Genomic DNA, 21,868 nt, shown 5'->3' with positions numbered 1-21,868 from the left:
AAAACAAAATTGTTAAATTCAGTAGAGTTCATGATCTGGGTCGCAAGTTTGTCAGGTTAAGTCGCGAAGCCTGGGTTGATCTAATATGTCTCCATCTTAAAAAAATTTAAAAAATATCATCTTGAATTTTTTTTTAAAAGCCAAACCATATTTTTTTACCATTTGTCTTAGTTATCTTTAGAAATGCCAAGTCAACTAGATAGTATCATGACAAATTTTATGCAGGTTAATTTTAAACATGAGCTATGCCAGGAGTTAGGTCGAGTTTATTGTGCACCCAAACTAAGTGTGTTGTTCATATTAACAATGCATATTTTTTTCTCATTTCAATAATTGAACTTTTTTCTTTGCTATTAGCATTACTTTATATGTTTAGATTTCCTTCAATTTGCATGCTTTTGCATATCCAAAGTGTCGAGGAATATTTCAATAATGAATTAAGGATTGATTTTACAAAATAAAATTTTAGTTTATAGTTAAAAGATAAATTAAAAAGTCCAAATTTAACAACAAAAAAAAACTCCATTTAAACTTGGGAGCAAAAAACTTCACTATGCTCCCTAAAGTTCCACTTTATATATTTATTTTGTCATTTTAAAAAACAAATTACATTTGACTCTGAACTTCTTTTTTTTCACGCTATAATCCTTGGATATTGAGAGAAGAGATTGCCTCAAAAAGTTGAGAAGATAGAAAGTGCTTGAATGATCATATTCTAACCATCATAAAAGCTAATTTTGATATCAATAAGTTCTTTTCGAAAAGAGTTTAGTAGAGGTGTTCTAATTGTATATTAACCATGATATAAGAAGTAGATCACGGTCTATAAAAGTTTTTTGATTTGTTTATGTTTTGTTCTTTAAAGTGATTAAAGAATGTTTTGATGTTGAAAATTTATTTATTGAGGTTTTTAGGATATTCTCCAAGTGTTTTCATGTGAAAACGAGTTGAAAATAAGTTATTAGGATCCAAAAACTCATACTCAAATTTTGTACTCTTCTAAAGAAAACCAACCAAGCTCATGAGGTTAGGCTTTTAGATCCAACACCCCTTGATACTCGGTATGTAAGCTTAATTTTTTTTTTTATTTACTTCTCATTACTTTTTTTCTATTTAAATTTTAATTAATACCCATCTCTTGTTTTTTTTTAATTATTTAGTTTATCTTTTAAATAGTGATTGAACTTCTTAATTATTTCTTTAATTTTATAATGCCTTATATAAATAAGTTGCTTGCAATTATTTTCATCTTGTATTTTTTATAAATAAGTTGTATTTGCATAATGTTTTTATAAAAATGAAAATCATTTTTTTTTAGCAATCAAAATTAACCACTAGAATAAAATAAATAAGAATAGGGGTAAAACATTTTCATGTGCATCTATCTTTCACTTTTACGAGGAATATTAGTTTTTCACTTTAGTATTTAAATATTATTAATTTTATTTTAATTTATCAGTTGATATATGTTTTTGATTTATTTTATTAAACATATATAATATATATTTTTTAGTTTTTAATTAAAAAAAATTATGTTACCAAAAATGGATTTATAATTTTAATGTCTTCTTCTATTGTTTTAAAAATTAACTTAAAATTATATATCTAACACAACGTAGGTTATAGCTAGCTTTTCTCATGTTGGTTTTTTTTTCTTTTCTTTTGGCCTTAAAAAATGTTAAGATATTAGGAAGTTAAAAATTTGATGCATAATGGTCGAAACACTTTTAAAATACTTAAATGATGACATATTGAATGACACAATTTTCTTAAAAAAATACTAAGACAACGACATATTGGATCGACTTGGAGCAACAAAGGTGAACATGTTAAAACCATGTAACCTGCATCGAAATAAATTAAAAAACTCAATTATAATGAACCAAATATTGAAGGATAAAAGTGAAAATAAATTTAAATTAAAAAAAACAAAAAAAAAGTGACCCAACTAAATTTATATCGATGGTCCGCACAACGCCGCTTGCTAGGATAAATTTTTTCGGATGTAAGAAGAACAAAAGGTAAGGAGACATTAGGATTTCTAAAGAAGTAAAAGAAATTCGAGAATCAGGTCATTATGTCGACTCAGTTTAATAAGTTCATTTAATTTAATAACATAAAAAGAAAACCCTAATCTAATATTTCAAATTCATAACCCGTGAAGTCTTAAACTCGGGCTCATTCAAAAAACTCAATTCACAAAAAAAAAAATTGAATTTAACTCATGTTAACCTATTAAGTCCATGACCTGAGTCATTTGACTAGAAGCATCAAATTTAAAAAACCTCAAAGTCCAATTCTTAACTAATCAAATGTTGAAGAAAACAGAAGAAGAATTGCACCAGATCCTAAAAGCTAATTAATAATGGACCCAAAACCACACTTAAAAGTTTCTCTGAAATTGTTTGGTGCACCTTTGGATGGTATAACAATTAATTTTCATCTTGTCCAAGGTTATTCTAGTGGAAAAAATTTTGTCCTACTAAAAGGGATAGAACAAACTTATTCAATGCTCTACACAAGGGTTAATTTAGTTGATCTGGTTCAACACAAGGATAAAATAGTTATTACCATAATTCTCAAACTCGACTTGGGGTCAACCCGGGATAAGGCCCGAGTTACTGGTCAAGAGTGTCAACCTGAGTTGGCTCAAATTTTTTTAAAAAAATCAAAGTAACCTTGTTTTGACAGTCAATGGATTTTTTACATATGTTTTATCTTGGGTTGACCCGAGTTTTTGATTAGGTCAGGTTGGATCAATCATTCCTCTATTTTTTCTTAAATTCGGACCGGTCAAGACATCGTGTCGGTCGAGTTCTGCTTAGTGTCTACCAAACACAAAATAAAACAAATCATTCAGGTAATTTAAATATATCAAACACAGAACAAGATATTTATTTATTCAGTTTTGTAGTTTTGTCCCATCCAATAATGTTCAATTTACCAAAACACTATTAACACACTTGATTTCTAGCTTTTAATATTCACCATTTGACCTTCCTTTTAGCAGTAGAATCGTGGACACAAACATAGATCGAGAAACGGAAAAGAGGAGAAAAGAAAATTAGGAATTTATTGTTTGTTTTAGTCTATCCCAGCTATGTGATCTGCGCTCCTCTGCGAGTTAAATATTTTTATTTTTTATAAAAAATTATATATGCAGGTTTTTTCAATGCATTTTTGTAGTTCAAAAAATATAACAAATCAAAAAGTTTATGCACACATGTAATCAACTAAACTAAGAATTATGTGTGCTAAACTGCTAATAAATAAATAAAAAATCATTAATGACACCTAGATATAAATCAAGATATTTAATGTTGAAAAATAGGACATTAAATTGATTGAATAAAATAAAAAGAAAAAATAAATAACATGTAAGGCTACACATATTAAAAATAACATCTGAAAATAAACTTTTTTTATTTTCAAAAATGTAGTTTACCTATATAAAATATAAAAATAAAATTATAGATGAACCAGAAAAGCCTTTATGAAAATTAAACACATAACAAAAAAATCAATATTATTTAAAAATGCCCTCTGAACAAAATATTTTCATAGTAACTATGCGAGACCCAAGCGTCTTGGGTGTGGCAGCCATACCAACAACAGATGAAGCGTCGCTTGTTGAAGCAGACGACGTGTCGGTTGTTTTGCCCAGATTCTGGCCACTGTGGTTGCTGGAAATCAGGGCCTATGCTTTTTTTACCCAAAAACTTGTTTTGCAACCTATTATTTACTTAAAACACCTATAAAACACCCTAGAAACCATGACAAACCCAATCATGACCTAAAAAAACCAAAAAACCGAACTCAACCCGAAACCAAAAATAAACTTGAGCTCAGATATGTTTTTTCACAAACTATTAAGATATAAAAACACCTAATATGAACTTTCGGCATCAAATGGAACAATTTGACACAAAAATCTCTTATTTTTTTGGTATAAATCGGTGTCAACGACAAATGTTTCTCTCTATAATCGGAATCTGACAACCCTTCTCTCTCTCCTTTCTCAACTAGAAACCAAAAATAAAAAAAATAAACCTCTGTACCAAAATAGAATTTGAACAATTTCAAGTGACCGCGATTGTATAATTTGCATGATTGTTTAAGTTGGAGGACCAAAATGAATGTTTTCGAAACTTATGGTACGTCACTTATGTTTGTCGTGTTTTTCATTTAGGTCCCTCCTTTTTCAATTCCATCATTTCATAAGAATTTGAAATCAATTATTTCTTAAATAGGATTTGATCACCTAAAACAAAGTTTGAGGATCAAATTGAAAAACAAATTGTACTATGAAAAATATATAGTGAAAATCCTACACATTTTAGTATATAAACTAAAAAAAAAAAGGAGGGGGCACGACCAAATCCTAGACTAGCTGTCGTTGCCCCCTCCCCCAGCTTCTTACTCTCTTCCCCCAGTCAAAAAAAAGAGCAAGCCCTCCATGGCTTTTCTTTTCCTCTCTGGCTTGAGACCAAAACTGCCACCACACCAGCCTTGGCCTCTCCTCTGAGCAACAGCGACATTCCCAGCCATGGCAGCCGAAAGGGAATGCCCCCTTACAGTGCACAACGGACCAAATCGTCAGCTCTTCCTCACGTCAACAACAGCATCTCATCGAGTCTACGAATTACTTCTTCCTCAAGCTGACAGTTCCGCCAGCAGTCCACCAGCGCGACTTCTTTCTGTTTCACTCGTTCTCCAAAGCATCGTGACCCTCGCCAAATGACAGTTCTCCTTCAGCAATGCAAATAACAGATGCCTATTCGTCTCCTGTGTGTTAGCTGTTGTTTTCAGCAGTCGCGGACCACAACCACAACAGTAAGCTTCCTTTCTTCGATCCAGCACTCCGAGTAGGCTAGGTCTCTATCTTCAGCAACAACTGCACCAGAACCTGAGCTCTCCAGAGGAGAATCACAATAGAGGACCAAAACAGAGGAGAAAGAAGGGAAGCGGAAGAAAACTGAGAAAACCAGTGGACGGACAAAGGAAACCAGAGAACAAAACAAGAGGCACAACACATGGGGGCTGAACGAAGAATATAAACACATATGCAGAGAGACAATTACAGAGAGAGAACAAGCAACCCAAGAAAGTGAAAGATGAGAAGAAGCAAAGGAGGGAGGAGGAGCCGAGGAATCCAAAGTAAGCCACTGTCTTCGACTTCACCTCCCTGCATCAGGTAAGTTCTTTGTTTCCTCCTGCATTATAATTCACGTTAGTATAATTCACTTGCTACTGTAGCAAGTGAATTATAATTCACTTGTTTCTGTAGCAGGCGTCCATTTTCACGCACGCCTGCTACTCAGCCGGAAAAAAATAGTTTTTTCATTTTTTTTATCCAGATTTTTACGGGTTTATTCACTCGCGTCAGAGTCAGGAATTATACCGTATTTTATGGATTGCATAATATTTACCAACGCCAGAGTTGGAAATATTCATAGGCAAATATTCACTGACGCCAGAGTCGGGAATATTATAGGATGACCATAAGAACAGAACACAAACAAACCTTTAGCAATTTTAGACAAAATCAGCAATGCAGCTTGCCTCAGGTAGGACGCTTAAGGGGTGATAGCATCTTCCCTTTCGCGTAACCAGTCTCGGACCATAGAATCTATATTGACCAGTTAGGGTTCCTAGTGACCATAATACTAGGTGGCGACTCCTTAACAAGACTGTTTCCCTAAAAGAACAAGATGCCAGATATCTGTTCTTTTTTTTTTCAATTGAGAGATTAATTTTAATCGATCGCCGCGATGTCCGGGTGTGACAGAATGGCGACTCTATTGGAGAAGAAATGAGGGCCTATATTTCAAATCAGGTAAAGATGCATGCATATCATCTAAACTTTTGAGACACTGGACAATGATTTTTGCAAATTTCATTAGAGAAAAATTCTAAACGGAATCCATCAAGTGGAAGGCCAACTTGAAATGGCGAACATTGAAATTGCTTTTGAAAAATTTTCATTTTGAGAATTTTTCAACCTGGGCAGACTGCCTATGAGAATTAGACCACCTGAAAAATCACTGTATTTTTCCACCACCTTTCATCTTCCATTCCTGAGGTAGTGCATTTCCTATCCTACCTCCTTTGGAGTGCGCCTTCGAGCCCTCACCTCATTTCTTTTCGAGTGCACCTTCGAGCCATCGACCATCAAAGGGAGTGTGTTTCCTACCCTACCTCCTTTTGAGTGCGCCTTCGAGCCCTCACCTCATTTCTTTTCGAGTGTGCTTTCGAGCCCTCGACCATTAAAGGTAGTGCGCCTTCGAGCCTTCATTTCCTTTCAAGCGCGCCTCCGAGCCCTCATTTCCTTCGAGCTTCCATCTATTGAATAGTGCGCCTTTGAGCCCTATCTTGTCTTCTTTTTTTTAAAAAAAAAATCCTCATATTTTTCCACTAGGCAGGTAACCCATTACAATGTGACCATCCTGAAAAATCCTCGTATTTTTCAATCATCGGGCAGGTCGCCTGGAACAATTAGACCACTCGCGAAACCCTTTTTGCGTTTTATTCTTTATCGGGTAGGTCGCTTGGAACAATTAGACCACTCGTGAAATTTTTCGCGTTTCATTCTTTATCGGGCACGTTGCCTGAAACAATTAGACCATTTAAAAAAAAACACAAAAACAAAAAAAGCAAAAAAAAATCAATAAAAAAAAAAGAAGAAAAGGAGGAGGAAAAGAGGAAGGGCTTTCACAATTATTCTTCTTTACAAAACTTACTATACAAAGTCAAAAGAAAATAAATTTTCTAATGCATTTGCACTGTAAGAATTGTAAAGAGGGGGCAACTGTTGTCACCCAATTTTGGCCCATTGGCTTTTAATTTAATTTTTACAGGGTTTAAAAAGTAAAATTAAATTATCAGAGATTTATTTCGATGAAAAGTGCGATTTGTCAACTTGCGTGAAAATTAAGGACTACAATGTGCTTGTGTCATTCTATCTTTATCTTCAAGATAATTCCTATCTTCAAGATAATCCTTGTCTTCAAGATAATGATAGTTATCCACTTTCAAATTTGATTCTTAATCAAATTCAAACTTCAAAAAAGAGAATGAGTTTGATTGAAACTTGGTTTCTCACACGCGAAGGGACTCTGACACTATAAATACAGAAAAAAAAGGAGGAGGAGGCGAGGAGAGAGACCTGAAAGAAAAAGAGAAAACCCTAGAGAAAGGCCATTACCAGAAATCCTATAAAAAAATAAATAAATAAGACATTTACAAAAAAAAGAGGGGGCGCGGCCGAATCCTAGACTTGCCGCCACTACCCCCTCCCCCCAGCTTGTTCCTCTCTTCTTCACTGGTCTCAAACTAGCCATACCTTTCCCCTGCTCAGTTTTCTTCCTTTTTCATCCTCTCCGCTCTCACTCTCCCCATTAACAATCATCCTTCATCTCAACCACCTCCATGCATTGTGAGCATGCATCAGCAACCAGCAAGGCACGTCCCCTGTAAATACAGAGCTTGAGGACGAGAAAAAGGGGGCCAGAAAACAGGACAAAAAAAAACAAGAGAGACGATCAAGAACAGAGCCGCCAGGAGTTTATGATCAAAGACGGAAAAAACCAGAGGAGGAGCAGTCCCAAAGAGTGATCAAGTCCTCGTTTCTCTCAGGCTCCTTTGGATCTCCGGATGGGTCTGAACAATATGTTGCAGTAATGAACGCAACGTTCTCTGCACCACGCTCTCTAGTGCCTATAGATTCTTGTCGGGTTGGTGCTCACAATCCAGCCTTCTCGTAGCAGGCTTCCTACATCACCGGAGGTGTATATGTTAAGCCCCAACAGGTTTCCCTTGTCAACCATCGTCCTTTCATCTTCTTCGCACCAGAAGTAGCAGTGGAGAATCTACTCCATCAGCGCAGCATCTCAGCAACAGAAGTGCAGCAGACCAGTAGAGAGAGAGAAACGAACAAAATAGAAACAGGAAGCACAGAACAGAGAACCTAGGGGGACAAACCGAGAGAACCAGAAAACAAACAGAGGAAACCAAAAGAACAAGAAGAAACAAAAGAGAAGGAGAAAGCAGCCAGCCAGTCTTCCTTCACCAGCGTCTCCATGGCCAGCATCAGGTAAGTTCTTTGCTTCCCTCCTCCTGTATTATAATTCACGCTACAGTAGCTGTGAATTATAGTTCACTTGCTACTGTAACAAGTGAATTATAATTCACTTGTTTATGTAGACAACGCACGACTGCTACTCAACCGGGTCACTGACCAGTGAAAATAAATAATAATAAAAAAGTTTTCTTTTCTTAAAAAAATTCAATTTTTGCGGATTTATTCACTGGCCCCAGAGTCAGGAATATTACTGCACTTTTTGGGTTACACAATATTTATCAACGCCAGAGTTGGAAATATTCGTAGGCGAATATTCACTGACGCTAGAGTCGAGAATATTATAGGATGAACATAAAAATAGAACAAAAACAAACCTTTAGCAATTTAAGACAAAATCAGCAATGCAGCCTGTCTCAGGTAGGACGTTTAAGGGGTGATAATACCTTCCCTTTTACGTAACCAGTCCCGGACCATAGAATATCTATTGATCAGTTAGGGTTCCTAGTGACCATAATACTAGGTGGCGACTCTTTAACAAGACCGTTTCCCTAAAAGAACAAGATGCCAGAAATCCGTTCTTTCCAAGATATACTTTTATTTTTAAGGCCGCCGCGATGTCGGGTGTGACAAGTCTAATTGCAACAACAGGTCAAAAAGCTTTGGGCCCTTCTTAAACGCTAGACCAAAGAGCTTTGAGTCCTGCTGCAATGTCAGACCCATTAGACTTGGGTCAAGACGCCGGACCCAGGAGCCTTGGATCTTGACGCCGGACCTAGAGCCTTGGGCCAGGGGGGTTGCAAGACCCAAGGGACTTTGATCTGCACCCCTTACACTCAAGCAACTTGGGCCAGACGCACCCTTCTAGCCCCAAGTTTCTTGGATTTGGAAGGGGATGTCAGATCCAAGTTAATAGTAATAATAATAAAAAAAATAATAACAATTGATTTTATCCCTCAAATCAAATCTATGTTTTTTCGATTGTAATAATATTTATTTCAAATTTAATAATATTAATGAATTTAATAATATTAATAATTATATTTAACCTGTCTAGTCTAAGTTCTTATAATTTTTAATTTCTTCAAATAAAATTTATGGTTTTTCTTCGATAACAATAATATTTTTTTTCAAATTTATTAATGATGATGATAATAATAATAATAATAATAATAATAATAATAATAATATTTAATTTTAGCCTTCAAATCAAATCTATAGTTGTTTTTCAATATTAATAATATTTTTTTTTCAAATTTATTAATTATTATATTAATAATATTAATTATAATTAAAACAATAATATTTATAATACAAATAATAATAGTAAACTTGTTTGACTCAAGTTTAGGTGGATTTCGCAGCAATACCAAGCCCAAAGGCTTTAGACCCCTCTTAAACGTTAGCCCCAAGAGCTTTGGGTTCTGACGTCGGACCCAAGAGAATTAGGTACGACGTTGGAGCCATTAACCTTGGATCCAGACACTTGACACAAGTATCTTGGACCTGGACGTCAGATCCAAGAGCATTTGGTCCTGACGCGGGACCTAAGAGATGTGGGTCCGAACGTCGGACCCTAAAGATTTTGGTCCTGACACCGATCTTAAAAGCCTTGGATCCGGACGCCGAACCCTAGAGTTTTGAGCCAGGCGGAGCTACAAGACCTTAGGGACTTGGGTTTGTGCCTCTGCCACACCTAAACAACTTGGATTAGACACTCCTTTACAACCCCAAGTTTCTTGGGTCTGGAAGGGGATGCCAAACCCACGTTGTTAATAATAATATCAACAACAACAACAACAACAACAATAATAATTTATTTTACCTTTCAAAGCAAATCTATGTTTTTTTTATAGAAATAATATTTATTTCAAATTTAATAATATTAATGAATTTAATAATATTTATTAACAATAATCTATGTTTTTAATCTCTTCAAATAAAATTTATGGTTTTTTTTATTGTAATAATATTTTTTTAAAAAATTTATTAATGATAATAATAATAGTAATACCAATATTAATAATAATAATAATAATTTTTAATTTTACCCTTCAAATCAAATCTATGGTTGTTTTTTAATAGTGATAATATTTTTTTAATAATATTAATAATAATAATATTTATAATATTAATAATAATATTAAACATGCCTGATTGAAGTTCTTATAGTTTTAATTTCACTCTTCAAATCAAATCTATAATTTATCTTTAATAGTAATAATATATTTTTTTAAAAATCTATTATTATTATTATTAAGAATAAAAATAGTACTAATAATAATAAAAATAATAACAATAACAATAATATTGTTATTAAGAATAAAAATAGTACTAATGATCATAAAAATAATAACAATAACAATAATAGAAATAATAATAATTTTTAATTTTACCCTTCAAAAGACTTGAATTAGAAGGGGACAGACGGATCTACAAACCCAGACGCTTGTCTATAGAGGCAAGCGAGTCTGCAGCCAGGTGCATGAGTTTGACCCTAACATTTAGAGCATGACAACCATGCTTGACTCCAGTACCAGGTGTCTAGCAACTATGTCATGCCCCCACACCTGAGACCTGCAATCTTATCTTGCTTCAATAAAATTCAAACTGATCATTTTATTTTTAATTATTTTTTGAATATCAAATATATCCCCTAAAAAAAGACAATCTCACCTGTCATTACAACCTTAACAAGTTTTTTTTAACAAAAATAACTTTGTTATTACATATATGTATTTCGGTAATCAGTGAGAGTTGCTCAACACTTTTAATATATTGTATGATAATTTTTTTTTTTAAATGAGCCTGCTTCCCTGAAATGTAACGATACTGAAATGATCGGTCCATCTATATAGTCAAAGAATCCGAAAGTGTTAGATGAACACGCGTGTTGCTTTGCTTTGTTCCTCTTCTTACATTCTACTGCTCTATCTTTTCAATGCGGTGTGGAAGGAATCTAGAAAGGACAGGTCTTGGCGAAGCAAAAGCAGTGCAAATAGCCTCTCTGGAGAATAAGGAGGGAGAAGCTGATTCTCTTCTTGAGCAAATTGTAAACAGTAGTGGTGCTATTCCTTCTGTAATAACATTCTTTTCATTTTTTAAACTCCACCCCCACATGATTTATTGCTTGATTGATTCAGAAAACACCACCTTGCCTGCCCACACAGTTGCCCATTTCTTTTTTCTGGGGTTTTGACTCGTTCTCCCTACGACTCCAACAAGTCAGCCAATCGCAGATTAACAATAGCACTGTTTACTCATAGTGATTTATGCTGTGTTGCTGATCAAATCATTTGATCGAGTGAAAAGAAGAGAAGAAAGGAAGGAGTGATGTGGCCCGTGGTAGTAATATTTGCTGGAGGCTTTCTTTCTGGCCTGCTCACTCTTGTTGCTTTACAAGCTCTGGGTGTTTATGTTTTGATTAAAAGATTGAATCGAAAGACTCAACAACAACAAGCATCACATTCTTCTTCTTCTTCTCCACATCATCAAGACCTCGATCCCCAACAGTCCCTTGATTATGCCCATAACAAGAAGGTATCTCTCTCTGGTATCTTTCAATTACTAACGTCTAGGTTTTTTACGTTTTCTTCCTTGAATTCTTGTCAAAATGGTATCTTTTATTTATTTATTTATTTGTTGCGAAAGAATGATGCTTTCTTGTTATATTATCTTCTTTTGATTTGGGTATTGATTGCTGCCAGATGGGGCGGTGGGGTTTTGGTTCTTTCTCTAATTGAATCAAATTCTCTGGTTTTGGGTGTTACTCTTTGTGATTAACTAAGGCATGAGAAATTTTTTTTTCTTTAACTGGGTCTCAAAGAGAATGATTGTTCAACTAGCTTACTCTATTTCATATCAATACTGAATTGCTCATACATCTCTAATTCTCTACTATATTTTGATTTTTTTATTATGCCAACAAAATAATCCCTATTCAACTTTCTAATTGCATGCCCTTTTATCCAACAATTGTATGGATTGTTGTCTTGATGCTGCCCTAGAAAGTGCACATGTCTATCAGAATCATACAAACTTTGTCTTTGAAGGATCTTCTAAAGAAATGTTGATCCATCATGCATAGATAAAGAAATGCATGTTCACACCACAATCATGCACATTTAAACTCATTGTTGATTGTGTCTTTTAGTAGTTAAAGGGTTTTTTTTTCATTCTCTGATTTGCTTCTGTGACTCAGGGATATGTCTGGGTTCTTGATTCAGATCAGGTTCTGAAAAATTGGCCAGTGGAAAAAGTACAGAAAGATCAAAAGAAGAAAAAGGAGCTCCTTGAGGTCACTCCCATCCGAAAACAGGCAAAAATCAAGGATAGGTCACTTATTTTGACAGATTCAGGTGGCTCACATAGAGTTATTCCTTTGAAAGGTTGTGCAATAGAAGCTGTGTCAGCTACAAGCCTTTCATCAAGAAAATGGTAACTGCTGTCTTATGGGATTCTTTTGGTTGGCTACTATTGCGCCGTATAGTTTCACACATGCTAATTAATCAAATGCCTTCATAATGCTTTTTTGGGGTTGGTTTTGCTATTGACAAGTCAAGGACCAAAGACTTAAGCCTCCTACTTCTATGTGTGTTGATTTTTGCTCAGAATTTCATTTTGGAAAAGAACTTCAGCTTGATAGTTCAGTAATTATTTCTCATTCACAGCTCCATGTAGTGGTGCAACCATGGTTGTCAAACCGAGATTTGAATCATGAATTGGAAAGCTTATTTTTGGGATTGTGAATTGCTGATTCAGTAACAAATGAAAATGACATTTAAAAGATAAATAATGTTATAAATATTTTTTAAATAAAGGGAGTTTTGATCATCTGCAAAACAAAGTAGGCAACAAATCATTTATTTTTTTTAGTTCTTAGTCGGTAAATGACCCCAAAGTCTCAAAATTTAACATATTGATCATTCTAAAGACTAAATAACTTATATATCTAAGAGCTATCTTCTAACTATGTAAACTACTAGATCTCCGAGTTTTAATAAAAAGTAATAGTCTCGTTCTTCCCCAATGTTAATATCACCTTTGTCATTCATGTTGTCTTTGGTACTCTTACTTTCTTTCACTCTTGCCTTTTTTTGTAAGATTTAATTTATAATTCGTTTCAGTCTCAATTAGAAATATTAATCAAAGAAAATTGCCTTAGCATTTTTATTCTCACTAATTTCACTTTCATTTTCTATTTTAGTTGACTCATAAAATTCAATGAATAATACTGAATCAAACAGAATTATGACTGAATCATAGGATTCATGTACACCCGCGATTCATTTTTTATGTGAATTGAGACGAATCATGAGATTCTAATAACCATGGTTGCAACCATCAGGATTTCCATTACTCATAAAATGCTGCCAGTGTAATGGTTAGTGCCATTTAAGCAACCACGTTTGTTCAGGATGTCAACTTCCTTCTTGACTTCACTCATCAGTTTTAACCTGTTTGACCAGGGCTGAAATACTTGCTTTTGAAATCTTGCTGAAATTCCTTGTAACTCAGCTCAGTAGAATCAAAATTTGCTTTTATTTAGTGTTAGAAATATGCGTGTAAGTTGATTCAGTAAAGAATAGCTCAAGAAGTTATGGTGTCTTTTTCACCCTTTATCTAAGGAGAAACATGACTAGTCTCTATTCCTATCACAGGGCCAAAAGATTTCCAATAAAAGTGGAAAGCAAAACATCACCAATATATAATGCAAGTAAGACAGTTTTTATATTTCTTGAGACATCCTGGGAGAAGGAGTCATGGTGTAAAGCCCTCCGTCTTGCTTCAAGTGATGACCAAGAAAAACTTAACTGGTTCATCAAGTTGAATGAAGAGTTCCTACGTTATTTGACATCCTTAAATACAGAATACCCTTCATTTATGAAACCCTCTGTTGGTTTCTATGTTGAGCCAGTTGATAGGGCCAGTAGGTTTGATGGTTCTGAATCAAAGGTTCGCCTGTTTTGGAAAAAGCTTGCCAGAAAGGCATCAAAGAGTGGTGTAGAAAATAAGGTGAGTTCCTTGTTAGGCCGTGAAGAGAGAAAGATTAATGATAAATATCATCCATCCCATGACCCAGCTTTTTCTGGTAGTGTGGGAAAGAATGATCCAACATTGAAGGCACCTATCACCTCCGAGGAAGAAAATATTTCGTTACCTTCATCATCAACCAGTTCCCGTGCCTCAAGCCTAAGCCAGCTTCAAGTAATTTCTGATGCAGACGCTGATGAAAAGTTAAATGTTGATGAGGGAACACTCTGCTGGAACTTGATTATTTCTCGGCTCTTTTTTGATGCCAAAAGCAATGACAGGATGAAGAGTTTAACGCAAGCGCGGATTCAGGTCTATTATTTCCCAAATTATATTCAATAGCATTTAGTTTTGTCCATTGATGCATGTTAGATTCTGCTGAGTAGATGATGCATTGCTTGTAGTTTTAATATCTGCAGTGGGTAGCAATTTTGGGGATTGGTCTATCAAATAATTTTTATTTTGATGTAAGAGCACTTAAGAATATAGCTTAAATATTGGTTATGATCCACGCTTATCATTCAGCCTTTTAGTGTTCACAAATTCCAAATGCTTGGATTTTTCCCTGCCCTGATTTATACAGTAGATAGAACTCTTGCAACAGGGAATATATCCTGCTTCCATCAGAACTTGTGAACCGTGTTCCATAGGCTAGGAGAAAATTGTTATAACATAATAGGTGTTCTTTGACGAATATGCACATGTTTTTTTTTTTTTTTAAATGTACTCAGACATTGTTCTTTTCTGATTTTGGATCACAGAGAACTTTGTCCAATATGAGGACCCCCAGTTACATTGGCGAAGTCATATGTACTGATCTAAACCTTGGGAATCTCCCGCCTTATATCCATGGTATTAGGGTTCTTCCTACACACATGAATGAGGTATGGGCATGGGAAGTTGATATCGAATATTGTGGCGGGTTAGTGCTAGATATTGAAACAAGACTGGAAGTTCGTGACCTAGATTTGCAGAGAGGTCTGGTGGATACAGACGTGGGATCCAGCTCTGTTAGGGATGCTTCGTCAGACCTTCTGGAAGGTTTTGACCATCTTGGAAAGCAGTTGAATTTTTCTGAAGGGACTGTTGATTCGCGAGAATGGAAGGATGAGGATAATCCTAAGTCTGGTAAGTATAGAAGATTCTTACTGATTTATATCTGTCTGTTAGTTTGCAAGTTAATGCTTTTGAATATTACAAACTCACATGTACAGAAAAGAAAACCCTATATGATCCAAAAGTTGCATTCAAACTTTCGCAGTGATTCAGTTGTCAGATCTTGAAGATGCTGATGGGTGTCCTCAACTTTCATATGTGAAACAAAATACTGGAATGTTGCCTAACTGCTTTTTAACTTTGTAGTTAATTTAGACCACTGTTGTGGTAATATTATTTGAAATGATGTTGACGTGCATGCACATGGGTGGATGCAATCATTCATGCAAACAAGATAGCATCAGATTTCAATGTAAACTAAATCTAGGATCCTGTTCTTTGTCACCTAAAAAGCCCTAAATAAGGTCAAAATTTTTCAAGGTTTTGGTCACTTCGCATTTCTATGTTCATGCAGGAAATGAGTTGGTGTCTTTCCATTAATGAACATTGCATAAACTCCTTTAAAGAATTGTGTCTTTGTATCCAGAAAGAAACCTACGTGGATGAGATGGTTATAACTGTTTATCCTAATTAAGATAGGTTCATGACATGCATGGGTCCTGGTCCATGCAATATCATCTTAAATTAGGAAGCAAGGAGGTAGACATGTGTCAGGATGATAAACATGTAAATTTTCTTTATTCCACTTATTGTAACAGTGTTCTCTATTCCACTTATTGCAACAGTCTCAATGGTCAATGCAGCTATTCATTGTTATTTTGGACAGGAGGAATTCTTAATTGACTGTTTTAATGGAAATTCACAATAAACAATACCAATTGAGCCTCATCTTTTCTTGCTACAGATAAATTAAAGGACTCTAAGAGTGGCATATCAACATCAACAAATGTATCTAGGTGGAAGTCCCTCCTTAATTCTGTTGCAAAACAGGTTTCACAGGTTTGTATAAAACTTTTTCTGTATATATAGGTTGTTCTACCTATATGCAAAGATACATATATCCTTATTATATGGTGTTTATCCCTTGAATTAGTTTGAATTCAATTGTGGTATTTGCCTGTAATTCAGTATCTTAGTTATGTTACTATTATCGACAATTAGGATATTTGTTTCCCATGAGTTTTTTTTTTTACCATCGGTCAGATGAGATCTCGCCACATGATACCTGTTATAGCTGTCTAATAAAAACAGTGTTCAAACAAAGACTTGCTATTTCTGTTCGTTGGCCCCTCAAGCTGGAGGCAAAATCATTTTAGCTAGCATTCTCTTATGTTTTTGTCTTTCTTCATTCCCCATTTGTTGTGCTTGGCATGTCCTTCTATTTTCTCAGAAGGAATATTGGATCTATGATGCTGTCTTCTATTCTTTAGCCTCTATTTCAACATCCTTTTTTAAGGGAATCTACTTACTATGTTTATAATTTCATCTTAACCATGTGAAATTCATCATTGTAGAACTTACAAATTGATTTTCATGGTAAACTATTTCCATCTTGATTGAAAACATGGAGAAGAAACTAATAAGAGTAATAAAAGATTACTTAGGTTGGTCATATGAGGTGGAGCCATTACAGATGTTGCATTATGGTTTCCTAAAGTGAGTCCTGGCTTTTTCATCACGTTATATGTATAGAACAACATTGAGGGTACTTGCAGAAGTCCCATTAACTCAAAGTGAACTTTCTTTTGCCAAGTAACTGATTGATTATCGATTGCAGGTGCCACTCTCTTTGTCAATAAGGTTAGGATCCCTTCGTGGAACAGTGCGATTACATATTAAGCCACCTCCTTCTGATCAGTTATGGTTTGGCTTCACATCCACACCTGATGTGGAGTTTGAGTTGGAGTCTTCTGTTGGGGAACGCAAGATCACTAGTGGGCAAGTAGCGTTATACCTGATCAATAAATTTAAGGTATGGAACTTCCTTGTCGCATAGGACTCTTAACTATTATTTTAATTTTCCTTCAACACATAAGCTGTCAGTCATTACATGGGTCGCTATGTTGCTTGACATGATGTCTGCATTGATGAGCATGCAGCTCTAAGCAATTATCTCTCTTCCTCCTTTTGCAGTCAATTTCATCTTTTAAATTGCAGTAGTTTCTTTTTTTTCCTAACCAAAAGAACCTTGACTTAGCCAGAAGTTCTTTTCCTTTCTGAACGGATATTGCAAGTGGTTCCATCATTGCAGTGAATCATATTCTGATTATAATACTCAAAAACTTCCAAGACTATTTATGGAGTGTTAGATGTTTGTGTTTTCTGATGGAGGCATGTTTTCTTATCACAACTCCTAGTCCCCTGTATTTGCCTTCTTTGTTTTTGTTGAGTTGGAAAAGTCTAGGACCCTTGCTAGTCATATGTGAGATTAACACCTTGCTTAAACTGCCTTTCAGATTATCAGTTTGTGAATCTCGGAATTGTTGTCAATTGTGATTTTCTATTAGGTTGCTTTTAGCTAGTGTTTGGAATTTTTGGTACTTCTATGGAAATAAAATATGATGAATGATAGATGCAAGGTAGGTTCATCCGATGCTCCTTTTAATAATGCAGGCTGCAATCCGGGAGACAATGGTTCTTCCAAACTGTGAAAGCGTGTGCATTCCCTGGATGTTAGCAGAAAAGAATGACTGGGTCCCTCGAAATGTTGCTCCTTTTATATGGATTAATCAAGAAGCCGCCAGTGATAATGCCACTGCACTTGAACTACTGAACTCCCAACTTGATGCAAAAACCAAGATTGAAGCTGGCAGGGAAACCTCATGCGATCATCCAGAAAGCAGGCATAAAAAAACAAGGAATGCTGAAAATGTTCAACCACCATATTCTGATTCTTCAGATGATTTGACTCAAGCATTAAGCTCTAACAAGCCATCAATGAAAAATGACAAGTCATCGCAAGATCTAACAAGTCCTTTGTTGGCAAACAGTGAAGCGCAAGAAACTGGCCAAAACAGCTCAGGGTATGCCTCGGAAAGTCAATCACCATCTAGGTCTCTGATATCTCTGGAAAAACAGACTCGTTCTGTTGAAGAAGACGATTCAAGACCAAAGAAAATGGGAAGGAGGGCGAAGATGCTTGATCTAGGGAAGAAGATGGGGGAGAAATTTGAAGAAAAGAGGCGCAATATTGAAGAAAAGGGTAGGAATATCGTTGACAAGATGCGAGGACCATGAAAATGCCAAAACAAGTTGACTGTTGGGAGAGACAAGAAATGGTGGCAAATACTATTTTCTTCATTGAGGAATGAAGGCATCGATCAGTTCTCATAGATGGTATCTATTTTTTAGGTTGAGATAAATCCTTGGGTACAGAAATTCATTTACATTTATTTCATGAAGAATAAGATACAGCGAGGAGGCTAGAATTGACAACAAAAATAGGTATATATAGAAAGCAACTTTAGGCCTTGAGTTTACATAGATAGGTCTTTGTTGTAAGAGTGACATGACTAGTTATAGTTACCAAAACTCTAAAACATGTGGGATTTCTACTATACATGCACTATGGATCAAAAGATTGTCTTAATTGTGAACTTGCATAGTTGCTTTTCACGGCTTTTGATGTGGGATTTTTGTATTATTTTTTAAAATATTCTTTTAAAAAGAATTATAAACCAGATCTAAGGCGATTCGGTCCTACTTACTCTAGGACCTAACACTAATGGGTTAGGCTGGACTTTAGGAACCAACTCTAAGGGGTCCTGGGTCATGCCTCATATTAGGACAAAATAGAATTGAACATTTTACTCGCTAGGACCCAATAATGTTGGGCCTTGAATACCACCGTGACCCAACACCCAATTGGACCATGTTGCCACCAGGATCCAACATCTTTGATCCATTTTCAACCAGGACCCAACCTTGCCTCCCACCACACCAGGACCCAACAACGTTAGGCCTTGCCTCCCTCCACCAGGACTCAACAACTTTGGACCTTGATCCCACCGGAATTCGACAACGTTGGACACTACATACCACCATGACCCAACGCCAAATTAGGCCCTGCTACCACCACGACCCAATGTCTAATTGGGCCCTACTGCAACAATGACCCAATATCCAATTGGACCCTGCTGCCACCACGACCAAACATATTTGGACCCTTTTCAACTAGGACTTAGCAGCAGGATCCAATCCTGCCTCCCACCACACTAGAACCCAACAACATTGAGTCCTGATTCACTGGGACCCAACAACGTTGGACTTTGCCTACCACCATGACCCAATGCTTAATTGGGCCCTGCTGCCACCAGGACCCAATATCTTTTGGGCCTCCCTCCCTCCGGGACCCAACAACTTTGGGATACTGGGCCCATCAGCATTGGGAGGGTCTATTGCATTCAAAATTTGGATCTGCAATTGGCCCGGGGTTAACCAGTAGACCCGCTAGGTCAACCCAGAACTCGGGTGATCCGACAAAAACCCGGAAGGGACCTTTTTTTTTCAAATATGTTTTTTATCCTACCCTAGACCCTTCTTTTTTCATATTTTCCAGTTGGTTACTAACTCATTTCAAAGTTCACTATATAAATACTAGAAAAATGCTTTATTTTTTTCATGTGGGATTTGAAGTCCTTTAGTGCATATACTCTATGTTCATAAGACAAAAGTTATGTTTTGTCAATGTGGGATAATAAACCTTTTTTGTTTAAATAATCTTTTAAACTTAATTTTTTACAACATCTTTCTTAATGGATTGTTTCTTAATTTTTTTCATATAAAATATCAAAACATCAAATATTTTTTTGAAATTTTTCTAGGTGACTCGGGCCTTGGCCAGGTTTATTTCATTCAAAATCTGACTTGTAATTGACCCGAAGTAAATCGACCGACTTGCTGGGTCAACCCGAAACTCAAATGACCTGAAAAAAACCCAGTAGAGACCTTTTATAAAAAAAAAATGTGTTTCAGTTGGTTACTAACTTATTTCAAAGTTCATTATATAAATACTAGAAGAATATTTTATTTTTGCAATGTGGAATTTGAAACCCTTTAGTATATATGCTCTATGTTCACAAAAAAAGAGGTTATGTTTTTACAATATGGGATAATAAACTCTTTTGGTTTAAATACTTCAACTTAGAAGAATAAGATATTATCTTTCCAATATGAGATAAAAAATCTTTTGAAATAATCTTTGAAACTTAATTGTTTACAACATTTATAGCATATATCTACATGAATTTTTATTTTATTTTTTCATATAAAATATTAAAACCTCAAATATTTTTTCTAATTTTCCAGGTTGACCCGAGTCAAACTGTGCAACCTGGGACCCGACCCCTTTTCCGGGTCAAACCCCAAGTCAGGTTTGAAAACTATGGTTGCCATGAAAATATAACTTTAAAGAATACAATTGAAAAAAAAATAAAGTGACGTGACTGGTTAAAAAACTAAAAATTTAAAAATAAACAAAACCTCCTCTCTTTTATTTTGTTTAGGAGCTTCTTTTAAAAAATATTGATTATTTAACCCGCGATGGAGCGCGGGTCACATAGATAGTAAATACTAAAAGATGTCAGTTTCACTGTTCACCTAACATTTAATTGTGGTTTTTGTTAGTGATTTTTTTTTAAAAAAAATTTCAGCTTTTATTTTGCGAACAATTGACTCTTTTTTAGTCTTAATTAAAGCTTAATTGTATTTTTTTGAGTGACGGTTGAATTGAAAGATAGAGGACTAAAGTGATAAATGCGGGTAAATTAAGGGGTGACTTTACAATTTATTTGAAAAGTTTATTTTCATCCCTCATCTTTTCAACTATTAAGTAATTGGTACTTTTAATTTTTTTTTAAAAAAAAAACATTTTGGTATTAATTTTCATTTTTCTCTTTTTTAGCTTTTACTTTTTTATGGAGGAGAAAAAAAAGGCGCTAAATTCCAAATTAGAGAGAGTTGCTGATAGGGAAGATTCGACCACTAAAAGAATTTTTTGTTGTTGTCAAATAGTTTCATATAATGAGGGAGGGTTAAGATTAAGTGTTTTCTTACCTTGAAAACAACTTAAAAAACAGATTTGAGCTTACAAATATTTTGGGTTTCGGGTTGATTTCAGGTTTTAGACTGTTTTTTTCTTTGTGTTTTTGGAGGCTATGGATTGGTTTAACAAGGTTTCTAAAGTGTTTTTTAAGTGTTTTTGATAAAAAAAAAAAAGGTTAATAAAGAGTTTTTGGGTAAAAAAAAATGAACCTTGTTTTTCCAACAAGTGGTTGAATTCTAGGATTTCCCGATGAAGTGTTTACTAATTTTTTTTCTGAAAAATTGGGCGGCAAGCACTCCATTAAACTTAAAAAAGCCCGCACATGTGAGCCTAACTTTGCAAGCTTGTGTGCAGGCCTTTTCTTAACTGGGTCAGGCGCTAGGCTTGACATACCAGGCCCAACACTTGGCCTTATTCTTTTTTTTTTTTTTATCTTTCAAAATCTTGATTTTTTTTATATTAATGACTTTTTTATATTTGTTTTTTTAATAATTTTAAATTTATATTTAGATTAATATTCTCTATAATGTTTTTGAGTTTTTTAACAATTATTTTTTAATTACATTAGGTGTGTTTAATTTTTTTTTATGTTTCATTTGTATTTTTTAATATTTTATATAGATTAAATATTATTTTTTTATAATATTTTTAACAAGTGC

At 34.9% G+C, this 21,868-nt stretch overlaps 1 protein-coding gene across 1 annotated transcript; it reads left to right on the top strand.

The window, feature by feature from the left end:
* Window positions 1-10,921: 10,921 nt before the first annotated feature.
* On the top strand, window positions 10,922-18,755 carry LOC18106704 (uncharacterized). Its single transcript, XM_006372587.3, has 7 exons — window positions 10,922-11,617; window positions 12,279-12,514; window positions 13,738-14,422; window positions 14,872-15,238; window positions 16,071-16,165; window positions 16,944-17,138; window positions 17,780-18,755. Exons 1-7 carry the CDS (start codon window positions 11,411-11,413, stop codon window positions 18,401-18,403), a joined length of 2,409 nt encoding a protein of 802 aa, XP_006372649.3. The 5' UTR covers window positions 10,922-11,410; the 3' UTR covers window positions 18,404-18,755.
* Window positions 18,756-21,868: the final 3,113 nt, after the last annotated feature.

Source organism: Populus trichocarpa, chromosome 17 (genome assembly GCF_000002775.5).
Source record: "Populus trichocarpa isolate Nisqually-1 chromosome 17, P.trichocarpa_v4.1, whole genome shotgun sequence".
Lineage (NCBI taxonomy): Eukaryota > Viridiplantae > Streptophyta > Magnoliopsida > Malpighiales > Salicaceae > Populus > Populus trichocarpa.
This window is presented reverse-complemented; position numbering and strand designations above follow the sequence as displayed.

What these genes read in the sequence shown, in the direction of transcription:
- LOC18106704 (XM_006372587.3), top strand. Translation starts at nt 11,411, where the DNA reads ATGTGGCCCGTGGTAGTAATATTTGCTGGAGGCTTTCTTTCTGGCCTG. An exon ending in AGCCTTTCATCAAGAAAATG is followed by an intron (nt 12,515 to 13,737) that starts GTAACTGCTGTC and finishes TTCCTATCACAG; the next exon opens with GGCCAAAAGATTTCCAATAA. An exon ending in TTGCAAAACAGGTTTCACAG is followed by an intron (nt 16,166 to 16,943) that starts GTTTGTATAAAA and finishes TATCGATTGCAG; the next exon opens with GTGCCACTCTCTTTGTCAAT.